Source organism: Bufo gargarizans, chromosome 4, assembly GCF_014858855.1.
Source record: "Bufo gargarizans isolate SCDJY-AF-19 chromosome 4, ASM1485885v1, whole genome shotgun sequence".
Taxonomy (NCBI): domain Eukaryota; kingdom Metazoa; phylum Chordata; class Amphibia; order Anura; family Bufonidae; genus Bufo; species Bufo gargarizans.
Genome location: NC_058083.1, coordinates 260,548,532 through 260,574,581, shown reverse-complemented (window position 1 = coordinate 260,574,581; position 26,050 = coordinate 260,548,532). Strand labels below are relative to the sequence as shown.

General features: G+C 39.6%; 1 protein-coding gene across 1 annotated transcript in view; it reads right to left on the bottom strand.

Annotated features, from left to right (window-relative positions):
* Window positions 1-25,516, bottom strand: part of GRIK2 (glutamate ionotropic receptor kainate type subunit 2) — a 1,088,075-nt gene extending 1,062,559 nt beyond the window's left edge. Inside the window, exon 1 of the mRNA XM_044292309.1 lies at window positions 25,255-25,516. Within this exon, the coding sequence (XP_044148244.1) occupies window positions 25,255-25,384 (130 nt within the window). The 5' untranslated portion in view covers window positions 25,385-25,516. The remainder of the gene's footprint in view (window positions 1-25,254) is intronic.
* Window positions 25,517-26,050: the final 534 nt, after the last annotated feature.

Genomic DNA, 26,050 nt, shown 5'->3' with positions numbered 1-26,050 from the left:
GTCCTCGGGCATGTGCAGATGGAACAAGTTACTAGCGTGAATAATAAGTCCTCGGGCATGCGTAGATGGAACAAATTACGAGCATGAAGACTAAGCCTTCGGGCATGCGCAATAAACAAGAATGGAGCAATTTTGCTCTAAGTCTTCAGACATGCGCAGTAAGTAGAGGGAGATAGGCTTAGTCTAAGTTCGAAGACATGTGCACTGCAAACCGTTAGATGGGAGGTAAGTATGTCATCAGAGGAGGGAGGAGGATAAGGGAAATGGTCCAATAGAATACCCTGTAGCAAACTATGTACTAACATGTAGTAAGTATGCCCAATGAGATAGGACTCATACCAGATGATGTCAAAATCAGTGGCATTAAAAGATCCATCTCGCCCATCTCAAACAATCACTGCCTGTTCCCTTGAGGACGCCAGTGTAACTGGCAAAACATGTCAGGGGCAGAGTTTGAGGGATTTTAAGGACAGATGTGCCGCACTATAAAGATTACAAATAGTGGTTTAAATTTCATAGCAGCTAGGGACAAAGATAGGGAATTAAGGGGGCTGGGAGCAGTGCACAGCGAGCAGCCTGCCATCGACCATTGCTACAATAGAAGCACTGTGAAAATAACAGTACCAGTATACCTAACTAATGAGAGAAATGAATGTGACATGGCTGAGAGTTTTAAACGGATTTATTAGGTCTAAAAAGACATTTTACACCTTAAAGGGGTTGTCCAAGTAATGAAAAAAATATATATATGGCACTGTAAATTTGATGGGCAGCAAAATATAACTGAGCTATGCAAGTTTTAGGTAAAAAAATATATATATTTCCACGTTTCCCTGGTTCTTTTCTGGCCCTTTGTTTACCTGCAATAACAACAGTCTCTGCCCCTCCCCCCTGCACTGCTAAGGGAGTGAATACAAGAGCTGCCCTGAGTGACATGTCTGCCTGCTGGGAGACTCTGCAGCATGTTGTATGTGTAAGACTACAAATCCCAGCTGTACAATGACATACATTTACCGTGGATGGCAAGAAGGGGATTAAAGGGTTTGGGATTACACATTAGCCCACTAATGTTGGCACTTGCTACATCTGTATATTAAACCTTCTTCCTATGTAAGGAGTAGAATTACAAATTAACTGATGAAGTGGGTCTGTTTTAAAAGATCTATATCTAAGACTGTTGTCACTCATAGTTCTTTTTGTTTGTTTTTTGCATTATTATGGCATTTTGCATTTTGCTGTGTGTTTTTTGCTGGTGTTTTTATATTTTGCATATCCTGTGAAAGTCTAAGGGAAATATTAAATGCAGGACAAACAGGTGTCTTTTTTAATGTTTTTATTTTTTTTGTCCTTAAAAGGAACCTGTCAGCATGAAAATGCTAAGAAATCTAAAAGCATTGTGCTATAGACCAGAAGCAGCTGAGTAGATTGATATATAGTTTTGTGGGGAAAGATTCAGTACAATGTGTATTTCATAAATTTAAATTCCTGCTTATTCTGGGCTTTGAAGTCGAGGAGGCGGTCCTATCAGCGATTGAGAGCTATCTCTGTATACACAGTCATAGAGGGAAGGCTGTCAGTCACTCATAGGACTACCTCCTTCACTTCAAGCCCATATTGAGGATATATTTTAGCAGCTCTGGATCTGAAATTTGTCCTTCATTACTTAGCAGTTTTCTCCCAAAGACTTCATTTTCCCATATGTTTGTATTTATTTTTTTGCACCTCCACATGTTTTAATGGCATCTTTGTATAATTTTTTATTCAATGCTTTTTTTTCCACACAGAGTCCACATATCTTCCTCTAAAAATACTAGGCATGCAAATGTCATTAAACACCAAGTGACTATTCCTGGAGTGATCTAATTGCTAAAGATAAATGTACTTTGAGATCACTACAAAGTAGCTGGAGATTTTTTTTTTTAATTTGCCACATGCTGGAATTTTAGAGGGATCGCCAAGCAGTTTTTTCCTCCATAGAGAATGAATATCTTTTGCCAATAAAATCACTGCTTAATCTCAACTATTCTGCCCAGCAGGGTTAGAAAATCATTATAGTTCGCTTTGCCACAGTCAGGGTAATTCAGAAGTGTTCAGTGTGGTTATAGCACCATCTAGCTGTATCTGCAAAGAATAAATCAAGGCAACTGGACTTACTGTAGATTTCTTGAAAACGTTTCACTTGTTCTTCCAATGAGCTTTCTCAATTCTGAGAACTGAAGAACTCAGAATTGAGAAAGCTCGTTGGAAGAATGAGTGAAATGTTTTCAAGAAATCTACAGTAAGTCCAGTTGTCTTGATTTATTCTTTACAGATATACCATGACCTGGATAAATGAGAACCTTCACAGACACCATCTAGCTGTGTTAAATTGTAGTACACTTTGTTTTCCTATTACAAAGACTAATGCATTGTGGGTAATACATGGCATTGTGGGTTAGTGCAAAGCATTCTGGGAAAGATAAGTCTCCCTTCTCCAGGATCTCAGAGCTGCCCTATGCATGTCTTCTTCTTAAACTCCACTATACTTGCAAAAGCATATCTGGTGAGAGATATACCTCTGTTTTAGGGATATGATGTTATGCAGAGCTGTTCAGTTAGTTGTAATTGTTACTCAGAGAGTTGTTATTACTGTTAGCTAGCCATGCAATCCTATGTCTCGCCAGCCATTTTATAATGTGCTTTCACTGTTAATATAATGTTATAGTACATGCTATCCTATACGTTATCAGGCTATTTGTATTCTTGTAGTTTTACCAATCAATCGTATATAATCAATCATATATACAACCTGTTGACCAATAAACAAATTAGACTACAAAGAACAGTCCTCTTATTTGGAAGACAGGAAATGTTTATGCTGTATGCTAGACTGCACACTGTGTGAACATGTACGAAGACAGAACTTCTACTCAAATTTACTATTCACTAGACTTCAACGATTTTGAAGCGAGTTTCAGGCAATTCAGTGTATTTCATATGAACAGCCATTCCATGAAAATGTCTAGGTGTAGCTGCAGCCTACACCAGCTTCTGGAATAACACACATTTTTTCTGGTGTTGTTTTTCCCCATAAACAACATGTGTTTTTACAGGGTTTTTTTTTGCCTTTTTTTTTTCAGAATAAATGTGCAGAAGGCATTCATTGTTGCTTTTTCCCTATAGAGAAGCAGATGAAGAAACACCTGAAAACCTGCAAAAGTTTTAACAATGCTGACTTTATAGAAAAAAATGCAAGAGAAACAATTAGGAAAAAACACTACTAGAAAGACTTGTTACCACAAAGCGAGAGCAAATATGGAAAATGGCGAATCAATTAATTTGACTTCAACTCGCTCAACACTAGTTATAATATTTTGTTTTGTCTAGGAAACAATCACAAATTACTTGTGCAGAGCACTGAGCTAAAGAGTAGTGATGAGCGAAGGGGCAATATTCGAATTTGTGATATTTCACGAATATTTGGTAGACTATTCGTCATATATTAACGAATTCGCAAATTTGAGATTATTTTCTTGATTGCGAAAAAGCGACAATGTAATATTAGCATAATGCGTTCGAAATACAGGCGTGGGTCAATTTTTCAAGCTGCTAGAAGTTTCCTGAGACTGGAGAAAATGGTTGGCACGGCAGAACATCACAATAGCTTTATATGCAGATAGAGTGCTCCAATATATTCCCGATTGCGAAATCGGCACCAATGATGTGAATATTTTGGCGCAATACGTGCAACTTCACATTTTAACAGGTCTGACTACTTATTAGTGATTGGTGAACTAAGTATTGTTGTGAACTTGTGACATCACAGCACTATGTCATGTATGTATGTAGCATACATATATACATACATACAGCACTATGTATGTAGCATGTATGTATGGACAGCAGCTACACTATATCACTATCTAACCTACACTGACTATCTCTTACTAACTATCTGTATTATATATATAAGCTAACTATCTAATGTAATGATACGGGAAAGCATAGAACACAGCAATAACACTGCTGTCTCTCTCATATCTGTAACATACTGCATACAAGGGTTGCTGGGGAGGTTCTTATATAGTAAGGGGTAGGCATCTTTTCTATTGGTTGCTAGGGATGTTGCTAAGCTGTGACAAAGCCTTTTCATTGGCCCACAAGCTAGAGGAAGGGAGGGATGATCACCTGATATGTACTGTGTTTAAAAATACAGTATATATATAATATTCGGCATTACGAATATATAGCACTATATTATAAATATTCGCAAATTCTCGAAGTGCTGATATTCGCCATAAATATTTGCTTTTCGAATATTCGCGCTCAACACTATTCTTAACAAGGCACCTAAAATAGTCCTTTTGTGGGCAGCTCATGAGGTCAACAGATAAGTGCAGCTTCATATTATCTCCAATAAATTAGTTTCCTATTGGTTGCTAGGGATGTTGCTAAGCTCAGACAAAGACATTGCAGCCTTCTCATTGGCCCACAAGCAAGAAGCAGGGAGGTAACTGATGAAATTTCAAATATATAGCACTATATTCTAAATATTCACAGATTCTCAAAGTGACGATATTCGCGATTAATATTCACTATTTGAGGAGACATGAAGTACAGAGAGGAAGGTGGGGTGTGACTAATGAGCAGCAGCTCTTGTATGCAGTCTCCATTACCATAGTCTGTCCTGTCCGTCCTTTCTGTACTTCAGCTGTCTCCTCATGAACTGCATTTCTAGAGATTCAGCTAATGTTCTTATCAGCTTTATTCTGTGTCGTTATCCCTGATAAGCAGAGAGGAGGATGAGGCAGCTCTTTACCTCAGTGTTGTGAAGCAACTCACCCTGCTGTGTGACTGATTAGGACAGATCTTGTGGGAACTAATAGGATGACAGACATTTTATTTCCCCTAATTGTTGTTCCCTGGACTTCCCCTTACGAAGCCATTTTGTGAAACGCATTGGGTAGGTGAGGGATACTGGGATTGGTGTATTTATCTACTATTGTGGTATTTAATAACAAGCGACATTTGTATTTGCTTTGATTATCCCCTGCCAATTTGTGCAACACTTGCAGGGCTTTGCAGTGGAAACTTTTTTCTTTTATTTATGAAACACTTAGCACTTTAATTGTATGAACGCTATACTACAATTTGATAGTATGTTTATTGAATGTTGCTTCTCCAGTTACAATGTGGTCACTAACCTCATCCAAGTAGTCCTTCTCCTATGTAATCTGTTTCCCACTTGGTAGTGTGGACTCTTTTTGTATGTGTTTTATGGGTATGAACTCAATAAAGAATTAGTAGTTTATGAATATGGTTGTTGTGTATTTTTACAACCTGGACATACACAAAATATTTTTTTGTAGGTTTGAAATAATTTATTTGTGGCTTGAACTGGTCATTGTATTGGTTGAGCCATTATAACTAGTAAAAGGTATTTGGAAATATATTTATAATAAAGTATTTTCCGTAATGTTATTAATTCCCGGAGAGCCCATTTAATGATAATTCAGTTATCATCATTTAAAAACAGAAATAATTATCTTTGAATAAACATATCCATTATAAGAGCCAAAATATCTGTGTTTAAGTTCACTTTTATGCATCATTCGTACTCTAATTGAGAATGTGCACATGGGAGCCTTTAGGGAAGCAAGGGCAGGAAGAGATATAGTTGAAAGAGGCACATAGAAAGCTCTTTAATGAATACTGTCTTTTTCTCCATCACCCAATACAACTTGATATCTAGACTGTGTTGGAAATCCTTTTAGACACGGATCGATGCATGAATGGCTACATTCATTAAAGGGGTTGTCCAACTCTTAGTAAGTGATTGCCTATACTCAGGATAGGCTATCACTAAGTTATTATTATTATTATTCTTTATTTTAAAGCACCATTTATTCCATGAAGCTGTACATCCAGTTGGGGTTACACAAAAATAAAAAAAACACTGTAACAAGAAACTATTAACAGACTGGTACAGAGGGGTAGATGATCCTGCCCGCAAGAGCTTACAATCTATAAGGGAAGGGGAGAACACAATAGGTGGGGGTATAGGCTGCTCTTGTGGCTGTGTGGTGGCAGTATGCTTACTGAAGGTAGTAGGATTTTCTGAAAAGGTTAGTTTTCAGGATACTCTTGAGACTTTGGATGTTGGGGGAGAGCTTGATGCGTTGGGGTAGTAAGTTCCAGAGTAGGGGAGAGGCATGGGAGAAATCTTGTAGTCGATTGTTTGAGAAACAGATGAGAGGAGAACTGAGGAAGAGGTCCTGTGAGGACCTGAAATTAAGGCCTCATGCACACGACAGTTATTGCTTTTTCAGTGTTTTGCGGTCCGTTTTTTACGGATCCGTTGTTCTGTTTTTTGTTTCCGTTGTGTTTCCGTTTCCTTTCCGTTTTTCTGTTCCGTTTTTCCATATGAAATATACAGTATACAGTGATTACATAGAAAAATAGATGGTTCAGCAAAAACGGAACGGATACGGAAGACATACGGATGCATTTCCGTATGTGTTCTGGTTTTTTTGCGGACCCATTGACTTGAATGGAGCCAAGCACCGTGATTTGCGGACAAGAATAGGACATGTTCTATCTTTTAACGGCACGGAAATACTGAAATACTGAAGCGGAATGCACACGGAGACACTTCAGTATTTTTTGCTGAACCATTGAAATGTATGGTTCAGTATATGTTCCGCATACTGAACTAAAAAAACATCCAGTATACTGAACGCAAAATACTGTCGTGTGCATGAGCACTAAGTGTGGGGATGTATCAAGAAAGCAGGTCAGAGATAAAAGGAGGGGTCAAATTGTGGACGGCCTTATATGTAGTTGTAAGTATTTTAAACGGAATTCACTGGGCAGTTGGGAGCCAGTGAAGAGATTGGCAGATGGGGGAGGCAGAGGAGACATTAGGGGAGAGGTGGGTTAACCTGGCTGCATAGTTGAGAATAGATTGGAGGGGAGCGAGAGTGCTGGATGGGAGGGCACACAGGAGGATGTTGCAGTAGTCCAGGCTGGAGATGACGAGAGCATGCACCATGCATGCATGATAGGCCTGGGTGGGTATGAAACCCATACAATCGGCTGTTTGGGTGCAGCTCTGGCACAAGAAGTCAGCACCGGAACAACACAGCTCGATCAACTGCAGCTGAACGGCAGGGGTGTGGAGTGGCAGACTCCCATCAATCAGCTAGTGATGACCTATCCTGTGGATAAGCCATAACTTAATAAAAGATGGATAACCCCTAAGTCAATATAACATACAGTGGCATTATTATTCTTATAAATATAAAAAAAAAAAAATATTAGCAATACAGTGTCTTCTTGTTCAGTGCATTTTCATTATGTTTTATTAAATTATTATTCACCTTTGAATATTACAAGATTGTGATATTTCTTTGATAGTATTTATTAGACATTTGCTGTATACCGCAGAAGAAAAGATTTTTCATTTAGATGTTATCTATACTTGCATTATAGTATTATGTAATATAAAGTTTGCCTTAAATTTTAAAAGTTGTTTTTTTAACCTGATATTATTTTGCTGGGTTACTGTTTATATGTAGCTTGATAAAGTCAGTTACAAATATGACATACCTAGTGCCATACATATTTTATATAGTATTTGTGCTTTTAACCCCTTAAGGACCAGGCTCATTTTCACCTTAAGGACCAGGCCATTTTTTGCAAATCTGACCAGTGTCACTTTAAGTGCTCATAACTTTAAAATGTTTTGACTTACCCAGGCCGTTCTGAGATTGTTTTTTTCGTCACATATTGTACTTCATGACACTGCTAAAATTGGGTCAAAAAAGTTAATTTTTTTGCATAAAAAAATACATTTTTTACCCAAAATTTTGAAAAATTAGCAAATTTCAAAGTTTCAGTTTCTCTACTTCTGTAATACATAGTAATACCCCCAAAAATTGTGATGACTTTACATTCCCCATATGTCTACTTCATGTTTGTAGCATTTTGGGAATGATATTTTATTTTTTGGGGATGTTACAAGGCTTAGAAGTTTAGAAGCAAATTTTGAAATTTTTGAGAAATCTTCAAAATCCCAGTTCAGGTTTGAAGTCATATTGTGAGGCTTAGATAATAGAAACCTCCCAAAAATGACCCCATTCTAGAAACTACACCCCTCAAGGTATTCAAAACTGTTTTTTCAAACTTTATTAACCCTTTAGGTCTTCCACAAGAGTTAATGGCAGATGGAGAAACAATTTTGAAATTTCAATTTTTGGGAAAATTTTCCAATATAATCAATTTTTTCCAGGAGTAAAACAAGGGTTAACTGCCAAACAACACTCAAAATGGGTTGCCCTGATTCTGTAGTTTGTAGAAACACCCCATATGTGGTCGTAAACTACTGTTTGGCCGAACGGGAGCACATAGAAGGAGGGGAACACCATATGGGTTTTGGAAGGCAGATTTTGCAGGACTGGTTTTGTTTATACCATGTCCCATTTGAAGCCCCCTGTTGCACCCCTAGAATAGAAATTTCAAAAAAGTGACTCCATCTAAGAAAGTACACCCCTCAAGATATTCAAAACTGGGTTTACAAACTTTGTTAACCCTTTAGGTGTTCCACAAGAGTTAATGGCAGATGGAGAAACAATTTTGAAATTTCTATTTTTTGGAAAATTTTCCAATATAATCAATTTTTTCCAGGAGTAAAACAAGGGTTAACTGCCAAACAACACTCAAAATGGGTTGCCCTGATTCTGTCGTTTGCAGAAACACCCCATATGTGGTGGTAAACTACTATTTGGCTAAACGGCAGGACATAGAAGAAGGGGAACGTCATATGGTTTTTGGAAGGCAGATTTTGCTGGACTGGTTTATTTACATCATGTACCCTTTCAAGCCCCCTGATGCACCCCTAGAGTAGAAACTCCATAAAAGTGACCCCATCTAGGAAACTACGGGATAAGGTGGTTGTTGTTTTGGGACTATTTTTGGGGTAAATTTGATTTTTGGTTGCTCTATATTACTCTTTTTTGAGGCAATGTAACAAAAAAATTAAATTCTAAAATTGTTTCTACATTCGCTATTTAGTTTTGTGGAACACCTAAAGGGTTAACATAGTTTGTAAAGTAACTTTTGAATACCTTGAGGGGTGTAGTTTCTTAGATGGGGTCACTTTTTTGGAGTTTCTAGTCTAGGCTACATCAGGGGAGGCTTCTAATGGGACATGGTGTAAAAAAAAAAAATGTCCATCAAAATCTGCCTTCCAGAAACCGTATGGAGTTCCCTTCGTTCCATGCCCTGCCGTGCGGCTATATAGCCATTTACGACCACATATGGGGTGTTTCTGCAAACTACAGAATTGGGGCAATAAATGTTTAGTTTTGTTTGGCTGTTAACCCTTGCTTTATTACCGGCAAAATGTATTTAAATTGAAATTTTGCCCAAAAATAGGTATTTTGGCACCGTTTTTATTTTATATTTTTAACACCGTTCAGCCGAGGCGTTTGGTAAAAAGTTATTTTTATAGCGACGACTTTTACGCATGCGACGATGCCCAATATGTATGGCTCTCAGACTTTAGAGACACTAAGCAGGCATCCTAAAACTGCGGCCCTCCAGATGTTGTAAAACTACAATTCCCACCATGCCCTGATGATGGCTGTAGGTTGTCTGGGCATGCTGGGAGTTATAGTTTTACAACATCTGGAGGGCCGCAGTTTGAGGATGCCTGCACTAAAACTAATATTTTTTGGGGAAAGAAAAATTGTTTTCGTGTCTCCAAAGTCTGAGAGCCATAGTGTTTTATGTTCTCTAGTGAACTGTTGGGGATTATAAAAATGTAGTACTCCATGGAAGTGTGATACTCCCTGAAGCAATCGATAATGCAGAGGCCCGGATGATCGGGGCACGTGTCACATTGAGTAGTGGTGTCCTTCCGTATCCCCCTCTTGAGACACACTCTGCACTTTTTTTGGGTTCGTCCCTTCTTTCCAGTATGGGGGACCACACCTGGAAAGTGTTGGCCAGGGACGATCCGGGCGCCTCCAGTTCCCGAGGTACTCCGGCCTGCTCTTTCCCGGTCCGAAAAGATCAGGTCCTTGAGGACTGCCTCATAGAATTGGAGGAATGTCCCTGTGCTGCCAGCGCTTCGGGATAGTACAAAAGAGTTGTACATGGCAACCTGCACCAAGTAGACCGCAACTTTTTTGTACCATGCCCGGGTTTTGCGCATGGCGTTATATGGCGTGAGGACTTGATCAGAGAGATCAACTCCTCCCATATACCGATTGTAGTCGACGATACAATCGGGCTTGAGGACCGTTGCCGCGGTACCTCGCACAGGGACTGGGGTGGTGCTGTTACCGTGGATTGTGGACAGCATAAGGACATCCCTCTTGTCCTTATACCTGACCAGCAACAGGTTTCCACTGGTAAGTGCACGGGTCTCACCCCTGGGGATAGGTACCTGGAGGGGGTAGGCAGGGAGGCCGCGTTGATTTTTCCGCATGGTCCCACAAGCGAACGTGGATCTGGCGGCAAGGGACCTGAACAAGGGAATGCTGGTATAAAAGTTATCCACGTACAAGTGGTAACCACTATCCAGCAGTGGGTACATAAGGTCCCACACGAGTTTCCCGCTAACACCCACAGTGGGGGGACATTCTGGGGGTTGAATACGGGAATCTCGCCCCTCGTACACACGAAATTTGTAAGTGTACCCTGAGGTACTCTCACAAATTTTGTATAGCTTCACACCATACCTCGCCCGCTTTGTGGGAATATATTGGCGGAAACTGAGTCTCCCCTTGAACGCAACGAGAGACTCATCAACCGCGACCTCCCTTCCAGGTACGTAGGCCTGCTGAAATGTGGCCCCAAAGTGATCGATGACCGGCCGTATCTTATACAGCCGGTCATAGGCAGGATCACCTCGGGGTGGACATGCTGCATTATCGGAATAATGCAGACATTTCCGGATGGCCTCAAACCGGTGACGTATCATGACCATACTGTACAGTGGGGTCTGGTACAGGACGTCCCCACTCCAGTATTGCCTGACACTGGGTTTTTGGACTAGACCCATATGCAGCACGAGGCCCCAAAATGTCCTCATTTCGGCTGCACTGACCGGCGTCCAGCCACCGGGTCTAGCCAAAACTGAGCCTGGGTTTTGAGCGACGAACTGTTGGGCGTACAGATTCGTCTGCTCCACCATCAAATTCACCAGTGGGTTACTGAAAAAAAAACTAAAATAGTCTATTTCAGTAAACCCCACTGTGGGAATCTGGATTCCAGGATTGCCAGCGAAATCCGGAATCTCAGGCTCAAAGTCCACTGGGGGACACCAGCTAAGTTCATCGGCAGGGGGCTCCGGTGGACTTATTTGGTGGGCAGGGAAACCAGTACGAACCCCAGGGCGGCTCGTACTAGGGTGGGCCACAGGATCCCTAGCATGTGCGGCCCCTGGCTCCGCCTGGCGGCGTCTCCGCCGCCTTGGTGGCTCATCGTCATCCGATGATGATGAGGAGGATGCGGATGATAAAAGGAATGTGGGGTCATCCTCATCCTCACTGGGGCTCTCAGAGTCGGAGGCAATCTGGGCATATGCCTCCTCGGCCGAGAACACCCGGCGGGCCATGGGTGTGTGTGCGTGTAGGTGTGCGTGTGTGGAAAACTTTATTATATGTGCGTGTGTGTGGGGGCAACGGGTGTTCGCGTACTAAAAAAGGCAAGAAAAAAAGGGCAAGTGTTAGGAAAAAAAAAAGTTAAAACTTGCTGATCAGCGGTACAACGCTGATCAGCGGTGGGGTGGGCGATGCGCTAACAGTGGACGGACGCTAAAAAGTGCCGGCCAGTCAGCGCACGCAGAAAAAAAAAGTGGTGGTGAGGGGGGGGGCTGGTGGGGGGTGGGGGGGGTGGGGGGGCTGGTGGGGGCTGGTGGGGGTTGGGGGGGAGCAAGTGGCAGGGGGGGTTGGGGTTAGGGTTAGATGGATAGATGGAAGTTTGGAATAAAAGTACTTTTTTTTTTTCAGCCGAAATACCGTTCCGATTAACCCCCGCGGCGCGGGAATTACATTTTTAAGTCAGGACGTACCGGTACGTCCTCGGTCCTTAAGGACTCGGGAAATAGGGCGTACCGGTACGTCCTCGGTCCTTAAGGGGTTAATAGTCACATTTTTTATTTGCTCTGATTAAATATTAGTGCATCCAAACAGGAAATTATTTTTTGGGCACCATATTTGTCAGACACACTTACTTTCTATTATTTATAGGCTATGTTCACAATCTCACTAGTCTTTTTTCTATACAATTATATTGTAGTCTGCAGAACTACGCTTGTAAATAAAACAAAAACCTATCTGTTTCACAATTAATTATGAGTGAATTTCTTAAAATTCGGATTAGATTCAATTCTTTCCAATTTCCCTGAAAAGTTGTGGATGGTAGTCAGAGCTCTCCTTGAACTATATGCAACTCATTTCAAGTTCTTTAATACCAAGCCTTAAAACGGTAGTGACGTATATAACTATGGGTAAAGGTATAAAAGGTATAAAACAGCCTCTATAAAAACAGACTGTACTGTAGAATTTTAGACTTTTTTTTTTGTGGTCCAGAAATGTTTGCTTTATGGCAGCAAATGTCTGTGAATATATGCACACACCTGCTGGGATCATGTTATCTTCTTTCTTCATCGTTCCTTTCTTCTGTCCATAAAAATGCCTAGATTTAGATTTGACCAGAATTTTGGAAAACTTGGGTCAAATTTGATTTGTTTAGAAAGGGGTAATTTATCTCTATTCACAATGAATTCATCAAAGCTTCCATGGCACCTTTATTGTGAAAAAAGTGCATTTGAATAGGGACTAAATACACAAGGGTAGATTTATCTAGTCATTTTTAAAGTCAGTTTAACAGGAGTGTACATTGTCGTAATGTGTGGCAAATTTATCAAATGCTGCATAGTATTTGATGAGTTTGCTATATCTAAACCTTAAAGGACTACAACATGAAATGTAAAAGGGAAAGGCAGTAGACTGATGGGTGTGAGTAGACAAGATGCCATGTAAGCTGTGCTGGTCGACAGAGTAAGCTGCTTATTGCCAACTGCTGAACAGGGAATACTTCAAAACTTAGTCTACTTTCACACTCCCGTTTTGGCTTTTCGCTTGTGAGATCCGTTCAGTGATCTCAAAAGTGGTCCAAAACTGATCAGTTTGCATTCTAATGCATTCTGAATAGAAAAGGATCCACTCAGAATGCATCAGTTTGCCACAATTCACAGTCTCCATTCCACTTTGTAGACGGACACCAAAACGCTGGTTGCAGTGTTTCGGTGACCGTCTGATGAAACTGAGCCAAACAGATCCTGGCACACAAATTAAGTCAATGGGGAATAATCCGTTTTCATTGACTTAATCTGGCACTATAGAAAATGGATCCATCCTCCATTGACTTTCAATGGTGTTCAAGACATCTTGGCTATGTTAAAGATAATACAAACTGATCCGTTTTGAATGGATGCAGGCGGTTGCATTATCTGAATGGGTCCATTTATGACTGATTCGCACAAAACACGAGTGTGAAAGTAGCCTAATACAAGTGGTCTCTCAAGATACAATATTCACAACTTATAATGGTCTATCTAGGGCCATTGTAAGTTGAAACTAGAGTCAACATACAATGACTATGACTCAGATCTATCCAATCAACATGGCCACCTGACTGTTCAAACACCTGTATCACTTGTCCAATTGTTCCTCTATACAGTACAGTGCAGTACTTTATATCCTGTACTGTCATCTCTCTGTGCTAGAATGATCTGCACATTCAGGTGTCAGGTGTGCTAAACAGGACCCCGAAGAAGCTCCTATCCTCATCATAGATAGTGATTTACAGTAGATAGTGATTTACAGCTTCCAGGATCTATTCTTGACTGTTAGATGGAAGGACTTGCTTTATCTGTTAGTTATCTGACTTTTATTCTTAAATCTTCATTTTCTCTAATCTGGGGGTAACATTTTGGGGCTATTATAGAGTTATAGACTCAAGTTACAAAGGTTTCACCATATAATGGTTGAGCTGGAACCAATTACTTTGTAATTTTAGGAACCAATGTACTGCTCCCTCAGGGGACACTTCTTACCTTAGTATATATCATGAAATTAATTTAGTTTTTGTTTGTTGCCATTTTATATAATTTCTCCCCTCGAGAAGGCTATTCCCATTTTTGCTGTGACCAACTAAGTCAAGTGTCCTCTGTGAAGGGTTCTTCCAGGATTCTTTGTGCTGCCATAACTGAAAACAGTATAAAGTAGTGGCAGACAAGATGATTTCTGTGGTCTGTTAATCAACTGCTAATATATATTGATTGCCAACAACTTACAGATTAATGTTGGCAGAGAAGTGTCTTGGGCTATAAAGGGAAGAGTCCTGCTTATTCATAAGCTCCCTCCCCCCCCTACCTGCTGAAGATTGACAGTTTCTACAAAGGAGAAAACTAAGGATAGAACTGCCAATCATAAGTAGGAGGACAGGGAGAGGGGGAACTCATGAATAATTGTGACTGACAGCCACAGCTCTTCTCTAGCACTGACAGCATTAATCTGTAAATTCATAGTCAGTTGAGTCGCAGACCACTGAAATCAGCATGTCTGTTTATGCTCAGTGAGGGAAGCATAAAGGTTGAGAAAGTTAAGAGGGTAAACATATTTTTACAAAAACTAATTCATAAGTCAGTATTAAAAAAAAAAAATCAGATAGGCTAGCTGTCTCTGATAAACTGGTAAGAAAAAACTGCCTTACATACCCTTGTAAAGGGCTGTGGCTGTTTAGCAATGTCTCCATAGTAACCAGATGAATGCAATATTCAGATGGCCCTGAAGAAAGGGCAAAGACACTTGGCAGCTGTCACTCAATGCTATTAATCATCTCAGTCTGTTTTATTTCTATAAAAAATAAACTGAGATAGAGAATAATTTCTACACCATAGAGTTATGAAATGTGTTAGTCGTCAACTTTGCATTTCTTCTTTTAGTGGCCATTAGTTTCTGAGAAGAATCAATTATAGATCAGTTTAGTTAAATAGGGATTTTAAAATGATCACGATTGAGGTGTTATACCATAGGTAGATAGATTGAGACAATCCTGGGTGCCCACATCTGAAATTGCAGTCACATTGCCAATGGAACACACACATGTTTTTCCAATTATACTAAAGGGATTATCCATTTTTTTTTTTTTTTTATATTTTTTTACCAAACTGATGGGGGCTTGGTAAAATATTTTTTTTTTAAATGACTTTCGTTTTCTGCACCCACTCCAATCTAGCACCGTGATTCTGTCATATTTCTCGACTGCAGTCAGTGATGTATAATTTGGTTGCAGCTATAACATAATGTATACCGCTGCAGCCAATCACTGGCTTCAGCAGAGCACTGTAAAATGTGTATTTTTTGTAAAATTACATTTCTTCTTATCCTTTTGACTGAAGAGTTAAAGTATAACCGTCAATTCATTTTTTTTTTCATGAAAAAATAGTGCAGGCATAGATAAGAAACTGTTTATTATACTGTATCTCGAAATAGAAAAATGACTCTTACTCCATTTATCAGACGCCTCTCCTCACCTTAACTCTCCTGCAGTGATCACTCACAATCCAATGGCAAATACCATCTTTATTGAGACAGTGATGAAGATGTATTATCAGATCACTGAAGGATTAGGTTACAGCTGCTGCCTATATGAGTCTATGGAAAGGAGTGAAGGTGATGGAGAATAGAGCAGCTTCAGAGTGGGATGCACAGACACACACAGAGGTTGCTATTTCTAGGTGTGTGTTTTATCTCACCTCAGTGCTGGATTCATAGCCACACTGCTGTATATAGTCTTTTTATGTAAGAAAGAGATAGGGAAGCAGAGCAACTCTTATTTCTCTAGTTTGAGTATGACAGACTTCAAAACAGCCAATTTCTACCCACTAGCTCAGGGAAAACTGACATTTAGAAACAGAGCTACAGAAGAGGAGAATTGCTGAAAAATGCAGGATACAAGATCAATCGATGAATACCTATACTCCAAAAGTAGTTGTAGTGACAATAGTAGGCTACAGCCAATTATAAGAAATGTGTCATACCATGACATTCAATATGTTATACTCAGAAGATCATTTTATCAATGCACATCAGTTCAAATAAGTCTAGACCAAAGAATAATCATGTTTTCCAATGATATTCACACAGGTGGAACGTTTCGGTCTAGTTAGACCTTCTTTAGCTAAAAACATGTAGAAGTCCAAGTATTATTGGCAAACATGATTATTCTTTGACTTAATTGAACTGATGTACATTAATAAAATTATCTTCTGAGTATAATATATTGAGTGCTGCGGTATGACCCTTTTATCGTAATTACTCATGTCCACACATCTGATAGCCTATTCTGAAAAGTCAACTGAAATAATGGTTATACTAAGACTAAGTTCCTTTAATGCAATGGTACAAGTGGACAGTGTTTTCAAAACCTCGCCCTAGTGTATAGAAAGAAAAATCTGATCTTGCTGATTTAATGTAGTATGTTGAAATCAGTAATAAACCTGCAGTCAAATCTGTAAAAAAAATCTGTATGTAACAGAAGGAAAATTTGGCATGGATTCATGACAGATTTGGCATAGATTCACGGTGAAAGTTATCTGCTATATTTGAACTTTGCCTTTAAATTCTTACTAAATCTGAAAAATAATGTTCTATATAATGAGTTCTATATAAACATGTAGTGTAGAGTAGCATCATTATATATCATATACTTCAAATAATGTTGGGATTTTGTTTGGAGGCTTGCTTGGTTCTCACATGAACTTTCATGTCCAATAACAAACCCATTGAAGAACACAGCAATCACAGCCTGAAATGGCTGATAATGTAAAAAAAAAAATATAAGAATTGTAAACCCTCACTCAAGTAGATCTCAGGGGAAAATAGTGAATAACTTATTTAAATTTTTCAGTTGATCGCTACTCTTTCCCATAATCACCAGAGCTGTGAACATAATGAATATAAATATGCATGGCAAGGCAATTTATGCATGTATTTTTTAAAGAAAACATTTCAAGGTTTCAAATGCACAACAGTATCTAGCAGGCATAAAATAGGGTCAGACGTAACCGAGAACTAAATTTGCTTGTATATTGTAATGTAGTATATAAAGTGCATAATGGCTGTGAAAAGAGAAAGGGGCTTTGAGTGACCACAACGGACCATATAGTGGTCTATGTATCCACATACCTACAGCCTTATGCAAGTGCTGTATACCATGTTGTTGATGTAACGTACTATATGGATTTTAATTATAAAGCTGCACTGCAGTAAACAGGCATGGCCTCTAAACCGTGTATGGAGGTGTGTTGGTCCGAAGCCTGGTTAAAGCTCACAAAAACACCTTTAAACAGTCAAACAGTGAAGATTAAAAGAATTAAATGTATTTAATCTTGAGAAGAGACATCTAAGGGGGGACATGATTAACCTATACAAATATATAAATGGGCCTCCAACTGGAGAAGAAAAAGTTCAGTCTCCAGAACCATCAAAATTCTTTACTGTAAGAACTGTGAATCTGTGGAATAGACTTCCTCGGGATGTGGTCACAGCAGGAACAGTGGACAGTTTTAAAAAGGGTTTAGATGAATTCGAGAAAAGTAAATGACATTGATGTGTAGAAATCTGAGTCTCAATTCCTTTTGGGATTCGCGTCCCCACCGATTCCTTGGTTGAACTTGATGGGCTTATGTCTTTTTTCAACCGTATTAACTATGTAACTAAATTTGTTGGGGTGCTGTGGTTGGGCCCATGCCGATCTGATATTGATGACCTATCCTAAAGAACACCGTCAATATTTATGTCCCAGATAACTAATTTAATGATTGGTGTTAAAGAGCTCCCCGGCAAGATAAACTGATTTATTGGAGATTAGATAAGATGGAGCTGTGTTTATCTGTTGACCTCATGGGCTGCCCAGAAAGGACTTTTTTAGGTGCCTCGTAAAGAATAGTGTTGAGCACGAATATTTGAAAAGCAAATTTTTATCGCGAATATCGCGAGAAGGCTTTGTCACAGCTTAGCAGCTTAGCAACATCCCTAGCAACCAATAGAAAAGTTGCCTACCTCTTACTATATAAGAACCTCCCCAGCAGCTATTTTCTAAAGTTTATTGCAGTTATGAAAGAGACAGCAGTGTCATTGCTGTGCTCCGTGTTTTGTGTTATTACTTTAGACAGTTATCTTATATATAATTCAGATAGTGACGGGGAGATAGTTAGTGTAGGTTAGATTGATCTATAGTGTAGCTGATATTGCTGAAAATTCGCAAGCGCGAACATATTGGAGCAATATAAAGTTATTCTAATGTTCTGCCGTGACGAGCAGTTTTTTCCCAGTCTCAGGAAACTTATACCAGCTTGAAAATTTTAACATAAGTGACCCACGCCTGTATTTTGCGCGCATTTTGCAAATATTACATTGCCGATTTTCGCAATCAAGAATATAATCTTGAATGATCAAATTTGCGAATATATGACGAATATTCTACAAAATATTAGTGAAATATCGCAAATTCGAATATAGCCCTCGCCGCTCATCACTGGTGAAGAATGTGATTACAGTGTTTGTTTATTTATTGGGTGATCAGCGGCAGGATTACATAGGGAAATTATCAGAAACAAGAAATCTGTGATAATTGTCCCGATCCCCAACCTTTGGCCCTTATTGATCAATAACGGGTGTGTGCTACACAAGTGTTGAAGGGCCCTGTGCTGCCAAGCAGACCTTTAATTTATGACAAGGCGCAGGCCTCATCATAAATGAAATGACTCCTCTGGCATTATTTGCGCCAGACTGAAATTTACTCCAGCTTGTAACTGGAATTGATTTCAATCATCATTACACCAGTTCCTGTCGTAAATGATAATAAATATGCCAGGACTGATGGACCCTCCTATGTCTCAACCTCACTGCTCCCTCTTTTTTAAAACTGTTGAGGGTAGTGTAAAAATGCCAGTTGCGACTAAATTGTCGCCATGGCTTAGAGAAAGTTGCAAGAAAAGGGTTTTGCGACTTTTTATTACCAAATTCACAGTGTAGGGGGTTGAGAAATTTTCCTCTTTGTACTTCAAGAACTACTAACATACTCTTGTATAACACTCTACTAATAGTATTAGCCTTGGTGATCTATAGAAAACCATACAAAAGAAAAATGAGAAGAATGTTTCATAGGAAAGACAGATGAATGCAGCTTGTATATTTTTATGGTGACACACTCACCCAGCGGCATTTTCCTCAAAGCACAACACTTTATCAAGTGTTTCTGTACACTTTGCCTGAAGAACAGCCTTGGTTACAGGATGGCGAGTGTGAGCTGATACTGGACATCAAAGACAAAAACCAAGATCTCTAGAGTGGTGCTGCTCATAGATTTATTTTATTCTGTTTTCAAAATAGTGTTTCCACAAGGGGCTGTAAAAACAGTAACTCCTGGTAAAAATCTGCGCATTTTTGAAATGTGTTATTTTTTAACACATAAAACCTATGAATTAGGAAGTCAGATTCCCTTATGACAGCACCACACCAGAGATCCTCACTTGGTGATAGATGTCACATTATCACCTGCCATTTCCCTAGTCCATTTTGCCACTTGCTCATTATTTATAGGTCATACCTACAAGCAGAAAGTAAAATCTAGCTAATAGCCCCAAATGGTCTCTTTTTTTTAGTAATGATGCAAGATAGCATTCTGACACCTGACAGCTCCCAGAGGTCTGTCCTAAGTAATGAGAAAAGGGTTCATTGACTGATACTTTAAGATGATAAGAAGCCAGTCAATAGATTGATAGTCCTGCCATACTGTAGCCAACATGCTTAATAAATAACAAAACTCATCATCCACTAAACCACCAGACAAAAAAGTCCACTTTAATCATTGAGGCAGTTTTGATTGTGTATTATTCTGCAAAATGAGCTATGTTTAACTTTTAAGCCTAAAACCAATATTTTAAAAACTGCAGTGATGGATGGAACCGCCACTGGTCCCACTGGGTAATATGTCTTAAGATTTCTGGTGGCTTCCCTGCCAGGCGCCATACAGCTTGGCCTTTGTTCCTCATCTTTGTACTCTTTTCACATTAAACTTTTGACTCCTTTTTGTAAATGGCAAGCAGGTTGCATCACATGGCAACATCACCCTTAGAGAAGGAAACACCACCGATAGACTATTATAACTGGCTGCAGTGAATTTTGAACAGATAATGGACAACAGAGACTAAAATATTTCCGAATTGGCATTTTTAATCAGACAATAACATTAGCCTATGTGACTGTTGCTGTTTGTTAAGATTTGCTGAACATTAGAAGAGAGGACAAAGACATTTAAGATATTAGAAGGCATTTTCCACTGTGTATATATATATATATATATATTCTTTGTTATATATATATATATATATACACACACACACAGCACACATGAAATATTCTTTCCCAAAGAAGGCAATTATGGCGTGCCGTAAGTAAGTCATTACTGGGGATTTTATTTTTATTTTTTCTATAAACAATAATAATAACCAAGATACCATACAGCAATATAAAAGCTAGGTAATTTACTATTAAGCATGTTGCAGGTGTGCTCATCTAACATTGCAAGGAATATACAGAGCTTGTCTCAGAAATAATACACAGTCCACAAGTAAGTTTAAAAAAAAATGCAGCATAAATCTCCATAATTAGCCAATAGTTAATCAGCATATAGTCTTCTCATAGATATAGTAAATATCATTCATGAGATGGCACTGATTTTACAAAAGAAAGAAACTAGAACCTGAGCTCCAGTCCCTGAGAGGAGAAGGCTAATCATATAGACAATGCTAATCCAGCAAAGATGATTGTCAATGTCCTGTCTTATGGACAATGTATGTATATCTATCTATCTACTATTTTGTAGAAGAGGTCAAGCCCAGCACATGGAATGAGAAGTCCCATTTAGATACCTTCTGTACTACAAAGTAGAGCTGGAGAGTGTGAGTCTTATAATAATGGCAAACAATGGAGAATAAAGCCAATGTCTGGTAGCATTGTCCCTGGTCTCTCCCTTCCATTGACTCTCTGCTATAACAACTGCTTTTCCAGAATAAGGTAACAGTTAATTGAGTTACATTAATGCTACCTGATTCTTTTGTATCATTGTGCTTTAGTTGTTGTTATTAAATCCCTTCTGTTCTAGAAACTCTAAGCTGAAGGAAGCTTACTTAACCTACATTAAATCTTGATAATGTAATAATGAGTCTTTTAAAGGGATAATAATTTTAATTCCCCTATCTGCAGCTATAAAGATTGTATACAGCTAATCCAGTTTGCCCTTTCAATTAAACTTGTTCAGCTTGTTCTATTTAGTCAGCACCTGAATGGGCCATTAAAATTCTTGGTCTGTAAGACTTGTATGCTGTTCACTGTTGTTTTTAAATTCCATTAAATCCAAATAGTCTTTATCACCCCATGACCACTGTGACTTCAATCAGCCAATTTAATTACCTTACAAAATTGTCAGTAGAAAAAAGCAAAGAAAAACAAGAAGGGATGTGACGTTATCAAATTGAAATCTCTCTCTCTAGTGTTTAATCTGGAGCAGTCAATAAAAATGCTCCTCAACTCTTCCCTTCAAGGGGTATTCAACCTCACGTTCTTTCCAAGGTTTTTTGCTGTACTTGAAAGTTCTTGAGATGATGATGAACATGAACTGTCCCTTTGGTTCATCATCAGTGATGCCAAAGTTGATATAACCTTGATGGGCATCACCTTTGTGGGTAGACTGAAATGACTGAATTGAGATTAAGGAGGATAAAGAAATGTAGATTAGATAGATAGATAGATACCAAATGGACTGCAAGATTTTCTGGAGGGCATATGTTTCCAAAATGTACCAGCATTACTTTACCCATATCTCATTACATTGATTATAACAGACAAAATAAGTCAATAAGCTATGTAGTATTCCTCAATAGCCTGTTACTACCATGGTGGGTTTAATTCTGAAGAAGTGCACAAAGAGCCACAGAACACTGCATAAAAGCCGGCATTCAGAACATGTCCTGCCGCATTACCCGCAATAACCATCAGACAAGAACATTATTGTTCATGAATTACATATAAAGCCAGTCAAAGATGATGTGTTATTGTTTTATTGGTCTTTGTATGGCTATATTATTACCATTAGAGAAAATTACAGTAACAAATCAGAACTTGTGTGGTAAGTGTAGATCTATAGTGATACATCTACATAGAAAGACAAAAACAACTTCAGATTTGATTGACTTATTTAACAGACCTCCAATAAATACCAGTTGTAGGGTATATCTGGTAACCTATCTATCTATCTATCATCTATATATCTATCATCTATCATCTATCTATCATCTATCTATCTATCATCTATTAATCTCTATCTATCTCTGTCTGTCATCTATATATCTATCTGTCTGTCTGTCTATCTATCTATCTATCCCTATTATCTATCTATCTATCTATCTATCTATCTATATCTGTTATAGATATGTCTGTCTATATTCTGTCTATCTCATCTAGATCTATATAACCCGAAATGTATGTAGGATAGATAGATAGATAGATAGATAGATAGACAGATAGGCAGATAGATAGATAGACAGATAGGCAGATAGATAGATAGACAGATAGATAGATAGAAGATAGATAGATAGATAGATAGATAGATAGATAGATAGACAGATAGATAGATAGACAGACAGACAGATAGACAGACAGATAGATGACAGACATATATATACATATATATATATATATATTAGATAGATAATAGATAGATAGACAAATAGATACTTTTTCTCCAACTTGTCTCGGACAGTTGACTGCACCTTCCGTCGGTCACCCTGTATTATACAGCTGGAATACTACCCCAGCCATGTCTCATTGTTAGTACATCTGATGTCTACAGTTTTGCCCGGTGCCAGTGATCCTCCTGCCTTATGAGAATAACATTTTATGATATTCTTGGCTGGCATGCACGGCTGACACCACGTTGCAAACAGACTAGCACTGGCAAAGTACTGAAATCTGTGACTAATAGCATATGGGGGGAAGGAGAAAGCATCTGTAATGGATTAACTGGCTAGGTAGCAATGCATTCTGCTTATGGTATGTCGTGGACCAAAAACCTGTTTCTGGCTTCTATGGTAAATACATATTTAGGGTGAAGAGCCAAAACTATTAAGCCATTAAGTCATTTTTTTCTAAAGTGGCATGCCATATACACAGTATAGAATGAGTGAAATACTATAATAACGGTGCAGTAGAGAATACTCCAACACACCTGTAATTGTTCATGTAGAAAGTGTTTGTGTGTGTATATATACTTTTGCATGTAGAAAGTATTTGCATGTATGTGTGTGTGTATATATATATATATATATATATATATATATATATACACACACACAGATCATTTTACAAATAGAAAGTTAGAGCGTGTGTGTCTATACACAATGAGGGGTGCGGGCAGAGCTGGTATGAAGGTGCAGGTAGCAGGGCTGGAGCCGGGAGTTCAGGCTCCAGCACTTGTTTAAGGACTCGCCTGTTGCCATAGAGCTGCAGGCTCAGGCAGAAAATCAGGGCTAGTTGTCCTTTGAAGACTCTCTTCAGACAACTCTTGACCTCAGCCGAGCAGAAGGGAACACGGGACTGCACAGGACTATTGTTATTAATATTGTTAAATGTTCTGTAGAAGGAAAACCAGGCATCGCGCTGAATAGTCTTTTGTTCTGCAAAAAGGGCACTGATGTGGGAAAACATGGTACCAGGATGACTGAGCCACATCCGCAAACCATCTGTCATGGTCAAGAGACATGGCCAAGTCGGAGGGAAATCTCCTCTAAGCAGTTCTATCACAGAATAAATGCTCCCTGGTGTGGTGCTAGGCAAGGTTCACACCACTAGCACCAGCAGCATCCATTCATTCAGCACCTCATTCCCCGGTCATTCCTGCACATTCAAGGTGGGACAATACATCCTGAAGGCTCCTTGTTGCCATCATGACTTCTTTGTTGTGTTGCTGGTGATTAATGGAGGACAAGGGATTTTTCCCTAATCCCTGCTAGGCAGAGCTGCACCCTTGGGTGTTGAGGGGTTGAGAGGAGGCTGTACTCTAGCATATGATTGATTTCAGGCATGAGTGGCATTATGTGAATTGTACTGCCTGTCATTGTATCATCATTACCTATGCCGGAGCATGGCTCCTAGTGTAATACATGCAATGTGCAGTGATATATGAACGTGTCTGCTTCCAAAGAAACAAGCATTCCTGCAGACGGTTGCTATTAGCAACGTGCCTCAAGCATCACCTTAGAAGCAGATGGCGGCAGGGACAAGTCACACTTTGGATTTCGCACCATCAAATCGTATTTATCAAGCTGATGAATGGCTTTAGTTATCACCTATTAATAATGGTCATTGTAATAAACGTTCAGCCCCTCTTCCATCTCAGCTGTCCTTCTTCCTCATGTATTATGTGATGTCCTGCTTCCACACATCTTAGGTGACATCCTGCTTTCAGATAGAATCCTTAGTGGATTATGTAGGTGACTTCAACTGGGATGCCTAGTCTGATCTGCCAGTAGTTGGTCACCTGTTTGCTCTAAACCCACTTGGGCAAAGTTTTAGCTGCCATGGTTGTCCTGAATATCTGAGATGCATCTAAACCAACTATCGAGAGGACTTTACCATACCTTATTTAACATGTCCAGAAAATGTCACCAGTCTCAAGTAGCATGCACTTTCTTCTACCCACATGGGTGAAAGAGGAACTTACTATCGGAGCTCATAGATGCATTCATTGGCTTGTGGAGGGATCCCAATAAACATCTTCTCAGATGAAGAGTTAGGGGCTCTAGACATCATCTTTGACACATTTATGAGACTGTTTTGACTAGATTCCCACTTTACTACACACTTCCCACAAGAGTAGAGATGACTAACATATAGCAATCTCCAGCCACCCTGGGCGACAATGACACCTTCCCATTCTATCCCCCATTATCACAGAGCTGTCAGCGTCCTATTCATTGGACTGCAGTGACAATAATCCATTTCTGCAGACAGATTAGTGCCTTCATTGTGATAGACCTGGCTGCAATAATACCCACTTTAGCAGACATCCTTGTATTGTTTCCACCAGGCTTACTATATTCAATCCAGAAGCAAAGTGAAAAAAGGGATAGCTTACCGAAGCGTAGAACATGTGTGGTCCCTTGAGTATACCCAATCCAAAGCAAGCAGGCGACGAATCTTAGGGTGCACCTGAAGAATGAATGAGTTAGGAGAGGGCACAGAATCTTCATGGTTCCACTGTACATCCGCGTTGCGCCTTCCCCCTATAGAGTGTCAGCTTCCCCGGTAGAGTGAGAAGAAGGAGAGGACATAGACTGATGATGGCCCTCAGAAACGATCACGGCATGGTCACAGAGACAACATGAGCAAGGAGGATCCGCTTCCCAAACACATTAGCAATCCCTGCATGTTCTTCATTCACTGCACCAAGGAGCAACCTTCAACTGCAAGGAATGGTGGGACATCCATGTTAGAGGGGGAGAATCCTTGAGAAATCCAAACGCATATGCACATCCCGGTGAGCCTGGAAGGGATGGAGGGGGGAGGGAAATGCAATCAATAGATAATCCAGCCCGGAGAAAAGCGCTGAGCTATGGTAGCACAGGGGGAGTCTGTGTGCTGGTCCTGGGGTCTGCTGCTCTCCCTTTCTGCTGCACTGCTGCACAGCTCCTGACGTGCAGCCAAGATTAAGTGAGAGAAATTAAGATAGCTCCTCTCTTTTTAAGGCTGTCAGCCAGCCAGCCAGCCTTTCCCAATTTGTATTAAGCAACTGATCTGATATCCCCGTGCTGAAAAGCTGCTTGCCTTGATTCATGGGCAGAGCACACTGCTTTCCCAGCGAGCACTGGAGACTATCTTGGTGCCATCACACAGAGAGCACTAGCTGCTGACAGTGTGCCACTTCTGCTGGA